Source organism: Mercenaria mercenaria, chromosome 18, assembly GCF_021730395.1.
Source record: "Mercenaria mercenaria strain notata chromosome 18, MADL_Memer_1, whole genome shotgun sequence".
Taxonomy (NCBI): domain Eukaryota; kingdom Metazoa; phylum Mollusca; class Bivalvia; order Venerida; family Veneridae; genus Mercenaria; species Mercenaria mercenaria.
In genome coordinates this window covers 39,963,358-39,978,465 of record NC_069378.1, presented here as the reverse complement: position 1 = coordinate 39,978,465, position 15,108 = coordinate 39,963,358, and the positions used below count along the sequence as shown (strand labels likewise).

The 15,108-nt window shown below is 34.7% G+C and overlaps 1 protein-coding gene across 3 annotated transcripts in view; it reads left to right on the top strand.

Annotated features, from left to right (window-relative positions):
- LOC123538342 (beclin-1-like) overlaps nt 1-11,171 on the top strand; it is a 32,347-nt gene extending 21,176 nt beyond the window's left edge. For 2 of the 3 annotated variants that reach the window (XM_045322369.2, XM_045322367.2), the window contains exons 11-16: nt 1,475-1,619; nt 3,127-3,215; nt 3,896-4,006; nt 4,384-4,426; nt 4,691-4,794; nt 10,831-11,171. In XM_045322369.2, coding sequence (XP_045178304.2) covers nt 1,475-1,619; nt 3,127-3,215; nt 3,896-4,006; nt 4,384-4,426; nt 4,691-4,794; nt 10,831-10,936 — 598 coding nt within the window. In that variant the 3' untranslated portion in view covers nt 10,937-11,171. Of the gene's footprint in view, nt 1-1,474; nt 1,620-3,126; nt 3,216-3,895; nt 4,007-4,383; nt 4,427-4,690; nt 4,795-7,545; nt 7,589-10,830 lie in introns of all 3 variants that reach the window. The other variant, XM_053530284.1, reaches the window with a different exon arrangement.
- Nucleotides 11,172-15,108: the final 3,937 nt, after the last annotated feature.

Here is a 15,108-nt window from a genome sequence, read left to right as displayed (position 1 = left end):
AGTGGCTGCCAGAGCTAAAATAGAAAGAAAGAAGCAAGGTTGAAATATTTGAGAACTGTAGCAGATTAGACAACTCAGTCCCTAAATATCTTTAATGAAGCACTTCCATTTCCAACACTTTATGATAAGTTTTGAATTATATTGAAAATTGAAGGAAAATGTATTTTAAACACTGAACAGCAGATTTCAATGTAATATGGTTGTCTTTCTAATGGTACTATAAGTAACAGCGAACTCTTCCTATGTTTATTAACACAACAACAGAATATAATTCTACATAAATATACATTTAAGAATCCAACTTTGAGAAAACACACAAGAGCAACTGCATAAAAAGAACCCACAAAATTATTTCTAGAGTGGTGGAACCTATGCTTGCGGTATTTCGATAAATACGCTCTCTGCAGAGGCACAGATAAAAATATTTCATCACGCTTTGTTCACACCGACCAGTGGTGAAATGCCTTTACAACAAAGATAGCGATAGCCGCGCGTGCCACTCATGTGACGTATACAGCAGCCGATACATTTTATGCAATCTGTATCCGTCGCACAAATCTCACACAAATATGTTAAAGTCACTTAACTAAAGTTAGTTTTTTAGAAATCATGCATTTCATTCAGATATAAGATACATTTAAGAGCAAGGTGTGATGAATGTGATGCCTGGCTACACTACGAGTGCCTGTCGAACCATGCAAAGACCGATGTTGATCTTAGTATTTTGACAAAGTCCAAATGGCTCTTTGTGAGATGTAGGGAGGAGTAATTTTCCTACGCACCAAAGAAGTGTAGGAAACATTAGTGAGTTAATCACTGTCGTTGTTTGAATCATAAATACTTCAACATTCTGTTTTTATGTAACATTATTATACGTTTTTAAGCTTTGTTCTAATAGTGACTCCATTTCTGTAAGGGAAATATACACATAGAGGCACATACTAAATTTTATCCTCATTTCTTTTGTTTTTCACATTATAAATGAGTAATGTTCTAAATATTATATTTGCATATGCTTGTTTGTTCATTTTTAGCCTGCTTAATTTTTTTTTCGCCCTTAGTTTAATAGATATAACATACCGCCAACATAGGTTCCCTTCAGGGCGAATTTTCACCTTTTCACGTATGCCGTGTCGATAGCTCACGAGATGACTAAGTCACATGATGTCACACATCAACAGTGTTTCGATAAAAGGAGGATAACTTTGTTTTTGTATAGGCAAATCGAAATAATAATTTTTTCATGCTTCGTAAAAAGATGATATATGTACAAAATACCGCGAGCATAGGTCCCACCACTCTATATTTTGTATGCAAAAATAGAAACAGATGATGATAAAATAAAATTGAATGGCAATTTTGAACATCTTCTGGCAGTAAATTTTAAGTAAGTTGTAAAAGAATTTTAAATAACTGTGTAAAGAAAAAGATTAGTCGTATAATTGATGTATTGTATTTTTTCTAATAATTTCAGTGTGGACAACCAGTTGAAGTATGCTCAAGCACAGCTTGACCGGTTAAAGAAAACTAATGTATTTAATGCAACTTTCCATATTTGGCACAGTGGCCACTTTGGGACCATTAACAATTTCAGACTTGGAAGATTGCCGAGTGTACCTGTGAGTATTGTAGTTAAACCAAAGTATGTAGTATCTGGACTAAGTCCTAGTTTAGATGTTAAAGGTGTAGTTTATTGATATAGGTACATTGTATAGTGAAAGTTCTTTTGTGTATTAACTTCTGCAGAAGTCCATGAGATCTTCGGTTTGTTTAATATTTTTTTATAAAAAAATAGGATAGGGACAGGAGTTTCATCAGCTTATATGGGGTTTTAGCCAACATTCACAAAATTTTATAAATTGCATTTAAAATTGGGTAGTGTGTATTTGTAAGTGGTTATTTAATTGACAAGGTTTTGGCTGCAATTTATGTTGAAATGTACCAGTTGGCCTGTATCAATGTACACCTTGAAGTAAAAGATGTAGATTGGTTTGTTGAACTAATTGGTTTCTGATGAAACTCTACCACTTATTTAATTGAAGAAAATATCGCCTTGGGAGCCTAGTGGTAGAGTGCCCCCTTCAAGCACAAGAGGTTTTGGGCTTTCTTCCTGGTCGTATCATAGAAAAGACTGTATTGACAGTTTTTTCACCTATTATATTCTATATCAAAAGTCTCCACAGGTAAATAAATTTGATGTAGTATCATACTGAGTATATGCTTAAGCCTTTATTGAAAGTAGTTTTGTCTAAAATTTAAAATCCAAGACTACTCAAGAGTCAAAAACTCATAGAAAATCCAGAGTGAAAGAGAATCATATGCTCTTATTGCCATAACAAAATAACAAAACTTAACCTGAAAGAAGTTAGTACTTAAGATTTTATAATCTAAATAAACCCTAACAGCATTTTACCATCAATGTTTTTCCTCTCCTGAATGCACTCAAAGCAGGCGATGGTTGTTATAGATTGTCTGAATATAATCCTAGATGAGAGGCCCCCACAGGAAATTGTTTTTGAAGTTATGCAAACAGTGATGAGATTTATGCAAGTTCTTGGTGTGGAGTTCTGAAGTTTCTAGTAGGTAATTAAAAGATAATGTTAGTTAAACACTTTTATAGAAATGTCATGAGTGTGCATTCTTTACTCATCGATGCATATATGCATGGTAGGAGCAAGGCCAAAACTGCGCCACAGTCAGCCTGTCATTGGTCAAAAGTAAAGCTGTAGATTTGCCAAAAAGGGCCACAACAGTGTCATTGTTACCTTGTCACTTGTCCATGTGTAAAGCTATAGTTTTGCATAAAAGTTCCACAACTGTGCCATAGCCTATCATTTGCTCAAAGGTAAAGCTGTAGGTTTGTCAAAAGAGGCTGCAAATGTGCTATAATGTGACTGTAAAGACCTGTTTGTTTCACCATTGGTGGACTCCTAAGCTGGAATTAAGTATCAAAATGCAGAGAGGTATGCTCGAGGTTCTAAAGAGTTACAATTGACTGTAGTGAGTCTGTCAGAGGGCCAGGTTGCTGGTTTGGGTTGCATTTGTGGTCATGGTTTCTACTGGGATGTAGACATTATACACTTTTAATGATTGTTTAACCAATATTAAATGTTTTTCATATTTCAGGTAGAATGGAATGAGATAAATGCAGCCTGGGGTCAAACAGTTCTCCTCCTTCATTCACTTGCCAAGAAAATGAACCTTACATTCCAAAGGTAGGCTTGATTTATAATAAGTCCTATATTTGAACCTTACATTGTGGGAAAGCTGGACAGTTAATCATGTGCTGTATTTTAACCTTACATTCCAAAGGTAAGCCAGGATGATGATGAATTTCTTCATTTAATTGTTTCTGAATTATTAACACCACAACACGTCTGACGTCATGTTCGTTTACGCGCGTCTGTTTCCCGCGCTAAGATTAAAATTTGTTGTAAAATGCATATCTTTACATAATTAAGCATAAAATAAAAAGAAAATTTGTTTGTTTTGAGTGAATATGGAATATATCTCGCTGAGAAGTGAGAAAATGTTCACATTTTCACGAGCGCATAATGAAAATATTTAAAATTTTCTCACTTATCATTGAGTTATATTCCATATTCACTCAAAACAAACAAATATCCTCTATAAGTTAACCTTACTAGAGCTCCTTTCTTACTCACTTCCTAAGCAATACTGTCAGCAACCACATGATGGCATAACAAATTTCAACAATTTTCAGTCATGGCTTACTTTAATCATTCACACTTGAATATTTTTGTCAACCTCAAACAAAGTTATTTTATATGTGGAAGAGAATATCCTGTTTAGGAACAGTAAGCTGTTTACACATTTTAATCTTTAATTTTTCATCTGCAGTATAAGTCTGAACCATCTCATTTTTGCATTACAGATACAGACTTGTGCCATATGGAAACCATTCCTATCTGGAGTCACTTACAGATAAATCAAAAGAACTTCCACTCTATGCATCTGGAGGATTCAGATTTTTCTGGGATGCAAAGTAAGTATTTGATTGGGTACAATCTCCATTCTTAAAATGGCAGATAACCCGTCATTACTGTAAGTTAATCTTAGCCTGATTTGACGTGAGGGTATGAATGTGGGCTGTAGTGGAAATCTAAGACATGGGAATAATTGTAAGAATTTCCTTTATTGGCAAATTATAAGCACATAGGTTATCTATATATTCGACAAAAACAAGTTTTAATAAATCAAAACTATGTAGAACTCACTGAATCATTTCGTTTTTACCTTAAGAGCAGTTACTTACATTAAAACAATAATGATTTGATAAGCTTCTTGTATATTTGAAAAATATCTTGCAAAATAAAATTCAGCATTGAAAACATTTTAATACTTTATTATGTGTGTTTGTAGATTTGACCAGGCAATGGTAGCCTTTCTAGACTGTCTACAACAGGTATATTTAATGTTTAATTTTCTGTTTTGTATTGATAGAAGTTCCCAGGTGTCAAGGTCTGCTAATTGATATTGATTATCAACAGACTAGTTTATTACCATTCCTTGTTTTACAGAATGGAACTTTTAAAATTTAAAGCAGTTACACATTTAGAAAAACTGAATTTGGTTTCTTTACTATGAAAAAATCTAAACATAAACTCATCAAACATTAGGCAGTTCTACTTGCAGTTTCCAACATGGTTATACTGATATTTGTTTGTAGTTCAAAGAGGAGGTGGAGAGAGGAGATTCACAGTTTTGTCTTCCATATAAAATGGATAAAGGCAAGATAGAGGACACCAGTACTGGTACAACTTACTCTATAAAGTAAGTATTGTTTGTAACTTAAAAATGGAGACTCAGTTTTGCCTTCCATATAAAATGGATAAAGGCAAGATAGAGGACACCAGTACTGGTACCACTTACTCTATAAAGTAAGTACTGTTTGTAGTTTAAAGAGGAGACTCACAGTTTTGTCTTCCATATAAAATGGATAAAGGCAAGATAGAGGACACCAGTACTGGTACAATTTACTCTATAAAGTAAGTATTGCTTGTAATTTAAAGAGGAGATGCACAGTTTTGCCTTCTATATTAAATGGATAAAGGCAAGATAGAGGATACCAGTACTGGTACAACTTCCTCTATAAAGTAAGTATTGCGTGTAATTTAAAGAGGAGACACACAGTTTTGCCTTCCATATAAAATGGATAAAGGCAAGATAGAGGATACCAGTACTGGCACAACTTACTCTATAAAGTAAGTACTGTTTGTAGTTTAAAGAGGAGACTCACAGTTTTGCCTTACATAAAACTGATAAAGGCAGGATAGAGGACACCAGTACTGGTACAGCTTACTCTGTAAAGTAAGTATTGCTTGTAATTTAAAGAGGAGACTCACAGTTTTGCCTTCCATATAAAATGGATAAAGGCAAGATAGAGGACACCAGTACTGGTACAACTTACTCTATAAAGTAAGTATTGTTTGTAACTTAAAAATGGAGACTCAGTTTTGCCTTCCATATAAAATGGATCAAGGCAAGAAAGAGGATACTAGTACTGGTACAGTTTACTCTATAAAGTAAGTATTGTTTGTAGTTTAAAGAGGAGACGCACAGTTTTGTCTTCCATATAAAATGGATAAAGGCAAGATAGAGGACACCAGTACTGGTACAACTTACTCTACAAAGTAAGTACTGTTTGTAGTTTAAAGAGGAGACTCACAGTTTTGCCTTACATATAAAATTGATAAAGGCAGGATAGAGGACACCAGTACTGGTACAACTTACTCTATAAAGTAAGTATTGCTTGTAATTTAAAGAGTAACTCACAGTTTTGCTTCCATATAAAATTGATAAAGGCAAGATAGAGGATACCAGTACTGGTACAACTTACTCTAATAAAGTAAGTAATTGTTTGTAACTTAAAAATGGAGACTCAGTTTTTGCCTTCCATATAAAATGGATAAAGGCAAGAAAGAGGACACCAGTACTAGGTACAACTTACTCTATAAGTAATATTGCTTGTAATTTAAAGAGGATACTAACAAGTTTTGCCTTCCATTAAATTGATAAAGCAAGATAGAGGATACCAGTATGGTACAACATTTAACTATAAATGTAAAGTATTGTTTGTAACTTAAAAAAGGAGACTCAGTTTTGCCTTCCATATAAAATGGATAAAGGCAAAGATAAGGATACTAGTACTGGTAAACTTACTACTATAAGTAAGTAGTGTTGTAGTTTAAAGAGGAGATGCACCAGTTTTGTCTTCCATATATAATGGATAAAGGCAAGATAGAGGATACAAGTACTGGTACAACTTATCAATAAAGTAAGTACTGTTTTGTGATTTAAAGAGAGATGCACATTTTGTCTTCCATATAAAATGGATAAAGCAAGATAGGGATACTAGTACTGGTACAACTTACTCTATAAAGTATAGTATTGTTTGTAACTTAAAAATGGAGAACTCAGTTTTGCCTTCCATATAAAATGGATAAAGGCAAGATAGAGGAGCCAGTACTGGTACCACTTACTCTATAAAGTAAGTATGTTTGAAGTTTAAAGAGGAGATGCACAGTTTTGTCTTCCATATAAAATGGATAAAGGCAAGATAGAAGATACTAGTACTGGTACAACTTACTCTATAAAGTAAATCTTGTTTGTAATTTAAAGAGGAGACGCACAGTTTTGCCTTCCATATAAAATGGATAAAGGCAAGATAGAGGATACCAGTACTGGCACAACTTACTCTATAAAGTAAGTACTGTTTGTAGTTTAAAGCGGAGACTCACAGCTTTGCCTTACATATAAAACTGATAAAGGCAGGATAGAGGACACCAGTACTGGTACAGCTTACTCTGTAAAGTAAGTATTGCTTGTAATTTAAAGAGGAGACTCACAGTTTTGCCTTCCATATAAAATGGATAAAGGCAAGATAGAGGACACCAGTACTGGTACAACTTACTCTGTAAAGTAAGTATTGTTTGTAGTTTAAAGAGGAGACGCACAGTTTTGTCTTCCATATAAAATGGATAAAGGCAAGATAGAGGACACCAGTACTGGTACAACTTACTCTACAAAGTAAGTACTGTTTGTAGTTTAAAGAGGAGACTCACAGTTTTGCCTTACATATAAAATTGATAAAGGCAGGATAGAGGACACCAGTACTGGTACAACTTACTCTATAAAGTAAGTATTGCTTGTAATTTAAAGAGGAGACTCACAGTTTTGCCTTCCATATAAAATTGATAAAGGCAAGATAGAGGATACCAGTACTGGTACAACTTACTCTATAAAGTAAGTATTGTTTGTAACTTAAAAATGGAGACTCAGTTTTGCCTTCCATATAAAATGGATAAAGGCAAGAAAGAGGACACCAGTACTGGTACAACTTACTCTATAAAGTAAGTATTGCTTGTAATTTAAAGAGGAGACTCACAGTTTTGCCTTCCATATAAAATTGATAAAGGCAAGATAGAGGATACCAGTACTGGTACAACTTACTCTATAAAGTAAGTATTGTTTGTAACTTAAAAAAGGAGACTCAGTTTTGCCTTCCATATAAAATGGATAAAGGCAAGATAGAGGATACTAGTACTGGTACAACTTACTCTATAAAGTAAGTATTGTTTGTAACTTAAAAATGGAGACTCAGTTTTGCCTTCCATATAAAATGGATAAAGGCAAGATAGAGGATGCCAGTACTGGTACCACTTACTCTATAAAGTAAGTACTGTTTGAAGTTTAAAGAGGAGATGCACAGTTTTGTCTTCCATATAAAATGGATAAAGGCAAGATAGAGGATACAAGTACTGGTACAACTTACTCTATAAAGTAAGTTTTGTTTGTAATTTAAAGACAAGACACACAGTTTTGTCTTCCATATAAAATGGATAAAGGCAAGATAGAGGTACTAGTACTGGTACAACTTACTCTATAAAGTAAGTACTGTTTGAATTATGCCCTTCTTTGAAGTTTTTGTAATTTAAAGAGGAGACGCACAGTTTTGTCTTCCATATAAAATGGATAAAGGCAAGATAGAGGATGCCAGTACTGGTACAACTTACTCTATAAAGTAAGTACTGTTTGTAATTATGCCCTCCTTCTTTGAAGTCTTGTTTGTAATTTAAAGAGGAGACGCACAGTTTTGCCTTCCATATAAAATGGATAAAGGCAAGATAGAGGATGCCAGTACTGGTACAACTTACTCTATAAAGTAAGTACTGTTTGTAATTATGCCCTCCTTCAAAGAAGGAGGGGTATATTGTTTTGCAGATGTAGGTCGGTTGGTCGGAATGTAGACCAATCGGTTTCCGGATGATAACTCAAGAACGCTTGGGCCTAGGATCATGAAAGTTGATAGGGAGGTTGGTCATCACCAGCAGATGACTCCTATTGATTTTGAGATCTGTATGTCAAAGGTCAAGGTCACAGTGACCCTGAATAGTAAAACGGTTTCTGGATGATAACTCAAGAACTCTTGTGCCTAGGGTCATGAAAGTTCATAGAGAGGTTGATAATGACCAGCAGATGACCCCTATTGATTTTGAGGTCAGTATGTTAAAGGTCAAGGTCACAGTGACCCTGAACAGTAAAACGGTTTCCCGATGATAACTCAAGAACACTTAGGCCTAGGGTCACGAAAGTTGATAAGGAGGTTGATCATGACCAGCAGATGACTCCTATTGATTTTGAGGTAAGTATGTCAAAGGTCAAGGTCACAGTGACCAGGAACAGTAAAATTGTTTCCAGGCAATAACTCAAGAACGCTTGGGCCTAGTGTCAGGAAAATTGATAGTTAGGTTGGCCATGACCAGCAGATGACCCCTATTGATTTTGAGGTCATTAGGTCAAAGGTCAAGGTCACATTGGCCAGGAACAGTTAAACGGTTTCTGATCTTCTTGTCCAAAACCATAGGGCCTAGGGCTTTGATATTTGGTATGTAGCAAAATCTAGTGGTCCTCTACCAAGTTTGTTCAGATTTTTCCCTGGGGTCAAATACACCCTGGGGGTCACATGGTTTATATAGACTTATATAGGAAAAAACTTTGAAAAACCTCTTGTCCAAAACCACAGGGCCTAGGGCTTTGATATTTTGTATATGACATCATCTAGTAGTCCTCTACTAAGATTATTCAAATTATTCCCCTAGGGTCAAATATGGCTCCGTCCTGGGGGTCACATGGTTTACATAGACTTATATAGGGAAAAACTTTGAAAATCTTCTTGTCCAAACCACAAAGACTATGGCTTTGATATTTTGTAATGTAGCATCATTTAGTGGTTCTTTACCAAGTTTGTTCAAATTATCCCTCTAGGGTCAAATATGGCCCCGCCCCAGGGATCATATGGTTCATATAGACTTATATAGGGAAAAACTTAGAATCTTCATGTCCATAACTTACATCATTCAAATTTGGACCACATGTATAGTTTTGAGTGGCAAGATGAACCTTGACATGAGTTGACCTTGATCTTGACCTGGTGACCTACTTTCACATTTCTGTAGTTACAGCCTTCAAATTTGGACCACATGCATAGGTTTGTGTACCGAAAAAACTTTGACCTTGTTATTGACCTAGTGACCTACTTTCACATTTTTGAAGGTACAGGCTTCAAATTTGGACCACATGGATAGTTTTTTGTTCCAAAATAAAATTGACCTTGATTTTGACCTACTTTCACATTTCTCAAGCTACAGCCTTCAAATTTGAACCACAAGCATAGTTTTGTGTACTGAAATGAACTTTGATCTTGATTTTGACCTAGTGACCTACTTTCACATTTCTGAAGGTACAGGCTTCAAATTTGGACCACTTGCATAGTTTTATGTTCCAAAATAAAATTTGACCTTGATTTTGACCTAGTGACCTTCTTTCACATTTCTCAAGCTACAGCCTTCAAATTTGAACCACATGCATAGTTTTGTGTACCGAAATGAACTTTGATCTTGAGATTGACCTAGTGACCTACTTTCACATTTATGAAGCTAGAGGCTTCAGATTTGGAACGCATGCATATTTTTGTGTTCTGAATTGAAATTTGACATTGATTTTTATCTATTACCTACTTTTTACATTTCTCAAGCTACAGCCTCCAAATTTGAAGCACATGCATAGTTCTGTCTACTGAAATGAACTTTGACCTTGAAATTGATCTAGTGACCTGCTTTCACATTTCGCAAGCCACAGCTTTCAAATTTGGACCACATACACATTGTTTTTTAGCGAAATGAAATTTGACCTTGATTTTGACCTTGAGCTAGTCTTGAGATTTGGAACATTCAAAAATGGCTCAGTGGATGGCGCCAAGGTCACTCTGTAATCTCTTGTTAGGTTAATAGGTTAAAGGTTAAAGTCAGATTAAACCAGAATGGTAGAACTTTTGTTTACAGTGAGCATATAATTTCTGTTCCTTGTGCAATTACTGAATGCATCAAGGGGGGCATTTTGTGTTTGACAAGCTCTTGTTTAAAGTTAGTCTTCCATATAAAATGGATAAAGGCAGGAAAGAGGATATCAGTACTCTATAAAGTAAGCACTGTTTGTATTGCAAAAAAGTTACTCCCTGTTTTGTCTTCCATATAAAATGGATAAAGGCAGGAAATTGTTATAACATACTCCTTAGTAAGTACTCTGGAGTTCAAAAATGTGGTAGAATGAAGAGACTCTTAGTTCTGACCTGTCCAGATCAATAATTCATTACCACAAAATTTTAATCTATTTTAATCAAACTTATAAGATATATAATACAGTGAAAAATATTAAAGCTTTCTATTTCATTTTTTTACCAGAACTTTATTTCAGTTTTCATACTAAAAGGGAAAAAAAACTGTGCATATATTGTTACTTTCTTTTCAGGATACAGTTTAATTCGGAAGAGCAATGGACAAAGGCCCTGAAGTTTATGCTTACCAATTTGAAATGGGGACTTGCATGGGTCTCATCACAATTTGCAAACAAATGAGAAATACTGTTGACACAAAGTTAAAAATTGAAAAAAAAACAACTTCTCATGAAATGTTTGATAGGTGTAAGTCGATTGTGTAATTATTTATGAATCAAGTATGACTTGTGCAGACTTTTACACCATGGAACTTTGAGTTATCCTGCAACAGAAAAAGTTCAGTTATTTGAAATAATTTGTATTAAATTGATAGAGTCCTAAAGTATTGAAAGTGCAATAAAATGTTTATATCATATACTCTTTTGTTTATTTATAATTGATATAAGTAACACTTGTTGCTGTGTCTTGTAGGAGAATGCTATATTTGCTTGTCCTATGACATGCATTAGTTGATGTGTTTTCGTGCAAACTTTGTCTTGTCTAAACTGAAGGTCCAGGTTGAGTTTTAAATATAGGTTCACAAGTTTCATAGTCTATCTTAATATGTAAGGGAAAACTGTCTCGCCTTGACTGCCAATGTTTTATTGAAGGACTTGGTAGGAGTTACCAAAGGAATGTTTCTGCGAAATTATTTCAAAATTGATATTTTAAAAAAAATCTTCAGTTCGGTTGCCATGGCAACCAGAATTATGCATGCATGGTCTAGATTTGAAGGAATCTGAATGGGGGCCACATAAGGAACATATCTGTGAATAAAACATCTGCCCAGTCTGAGCAATCTGTATAATAAAATGCTATCAAAACTAAATTGCCAGTTACTTGAAGTAGTAACTTGATACCATATTATATCCTGAATGTAAAATGAACTTGACTGTACTGTAACAAACAGTTTTACGAGGGCCTCGTCACATGATTTGCTGAGAACACTTACAGCGCAAAAATAATGGTATCAGGCAAGAACTAGGACGAGGGTTTCATGAAGAAGAAAAAATGTTTCGATATGTTCAATATGAGGAGCAATTTAGAATTATAGATGAATGATATCAAAAACAAGTGAATGAAGTATTGCCATGCAATACAAAGTCCCCTACTGGAAGGCACCAAATTTTTTCTACTGCAGCATAACATAATGAACTTATAAACTGGTCAATGATGTATAAACAATAATTGTATATATATACAATAAATAATAATAATAATAATAATAATTTATTTTAAGAAGGTGACTATTAAGGTACATAGTATACATACAACTTATTTCCATATGGCTTTTTACAATAAATGTTAAAACACAGTATTACAACAATAGAGTATCAGTGCACAATTTTAAACTTGTACAAAAAAACAACACTAAAAACAAACTCGATTTGAAATGATTTTACCAGGAGAATAAATCAGTGTAATTCATTTTGCATACATGTACATTCATCCATCAATATCATAAAGTTTAAAAGCTACCCTATGCGACATAAAAAATGCATGATAATTGATGAAGATTTGAGAAAAAAAAAATATGAATAAATAAATAAATAAAAAATCTCAGTATTAGTAACGTTGTTCTTGTAATAAATAATCCTTAATTTTTCGTTTAAACGTTAACAGATTATCTTGAAGTTTGATGGAATGGAATTCCATAAATGTGTGGCTTTGTATGAGAATGTTTGTTTCAAGTAGTTTGTTCAGGGCTTTAACAAAGAAAGATCTTTACGAGTCGAGGAACGAAGATTATATCTGTCGTTATGAGCAAAAGATAATAATTCAGACATATATTTTGGTACAAGGTTATGGTCACATTTAAAAACCAGTACAGCCATGTGGTAATTGCATCTGTTTTCAAAAGTGAGCAGATTCAGATTTTTAAACAAGCTACCTGCGATACGATTTTTTGTTATTACACGAATTGCCCTCTTTTGTATATTATATATTTTATCAGTATCTGATTTACGGGCAAGCCCCTATACAGTACTGCAATAGTCCATGGTTGATATAATATATGCATTATAATATAACATCTTCATTTCATCGGTCAAAAAGTACGAAATTCTTTTTAAAAGTGCAACCTTTGAGTTAAGTTTATTCACAACATTGCAAACATAACAAAACACTTGGATTAAAATTTGCACATATAAAAACCTACAGTTGTTTTCATATGGATTTTTTTTTGGCCAATTATAAAAAAGTTATCATATAAGTTAGTTTTATTGTAACAACAAAGGGAAATTTATCCTTAAAAAATCTATTATAAGTCCACAAAAAAACTCTTTACCAGGTAGAGATAGGTCAAAATACATCTAAAAATTCGATGTAACATGCATGCTGTATCACAGAAAAGTGGTCTCGATTTTTCCCTACCGCCAGTAATAAAAAAGTAACAATATAATCTATTTATAGTAATAACAAAGGGACATAATTCTAAAAACAAGGGTGCCTCATGGTGGTGAACATTTGTGCAAAGTTACATCAAAATCCCCCCATGCATGAAGAAAAAATGTTCCGGTCAGTCATTCTTAAATTGAACCTTTGACCTCTAAGTATCACCTTGACCTTAGACCTAGGGACCTGGTTCTTGCACTTGACAATCCGTCTCATGGTGTTGAACATTTGTGCCAAGTTACATCAACATCCCTCCATGCATGAAGAAGAAATGCTCTGCTCATCATGGGGAACATTTATGCCAAGTAATATTGTAATCCCTTGATGGATGACAGAGTTCTGGACCGGACAGGAAAAAAACCTATTAACGTTTGACCTCCAATCGTGACCTTGACCTTTGAGCTATTGGTCCGGGTTTTGCGCATGACAGGTCGTCTCATCATGGGAAACATTTATGCTAAGTAATATAAAAATCCCTTCATGGATGGCAGAGTTATGGACCGGACAGGAAAAAAGCCCTGTTGACCTATGACCCCAAATTGTGACCTTGACCTTTGAGCCAGGGGCCCGGGTTTTGTGCATAACACATCGTCTTATCATGGGGAATATTTGTGCCAAGTGATATTGAAATCCCTTGATGAATGACAGAGTTATGGACCGGACACGAAACAGACCCTGTTCATGCCATGTTAACATTTGACTGCGAAGTGTGAACTTGACCTTTGAGCTAGGGGTCTGAAAGTTGTGCATGACACATCATATTATGAGGTACATTTGTGCCAAGTAATATTAAAATCCCTTCATGGATGGGAGAGAGTTATGGCCCGGACAGGAAAAAAGCCCTGTTGACCTTTGACCTCCAACTGTGACCTTGACCTTTGAGCTAGGGGTCCGATTTTTGCGCATGACACGTCGTCTCATTATGGGGAACATTTGTGCCAAGTCATATCAAAATCCCTTCATGGATGACAAAGTTATGGACCGGACATGAAATTGCGGACGGACGGAATGACAGACTGACGGAAAAGCGCATTCCTATAGTCCCCGAAACTGGTTTTCAACCAGTTGGGGACCAGTAATCTTTATTATAACATCGTGCTTTCAATATAATTTTGTCTGAATGTGTTACCAATAACAGTTTGATATTCTATAACTCTTTAAAATTACCGCATTTTAATTAAGATAAAGTACATGGAAATTAAAATGGTAGAGCCTCGTTTCCGCCAAAAACAGTTACCATCGAACCGGTATATTCCCATCTACATGTACAACCAGTGACAGATTATTATATTCTTGTTTGTATTTTATATTTTTCCAAGCACACAGGCCTTTTTAAAAAGTGCCATAACCTGTATTATTTCTCCTAACGCTTAAAACAGTATACGACTTTATATTATTTTATAAACTAGGTTGAACATTCAAAATGGTATGGTTTTCATATCTGAAGAGGCGCCGAAACTTTGGCCCGAAGTATGGATTTTTTAACATTTTACACGATTTATATTTACTTGAACAAATCGCTGATTGAGACTGATGTTTTCAAATATCTAACTAGAACGACCAATTAAGAATAAACTTCTATACATTTTCAGTTCGACTACACATCAACCTGTAACAATTTTGTGACCCCCACCCCCAGTCCCATTTGTGTGTGTGTGGGGGGGGGGGCACTTAGAGTTGCCCTTGTCCGTCCCGTCCGTCTTTCCGTCCGAATTTGTGTCGTTCATATCTATAGTTATACTTTTGACTGTTTGAATCTTGCATCCGTCCAATTCTTTTAGTTCATGCTTATTTTGAGTTACACACTGTGTGTAGGTTTGTTTTTCCCGTCTGGTTTCTAATTCATTATTTAAATTCTTATTTTCTATAAAATCGGTAGTATCTTTATAATAATCAATACTGATACTGGCATGCTATTT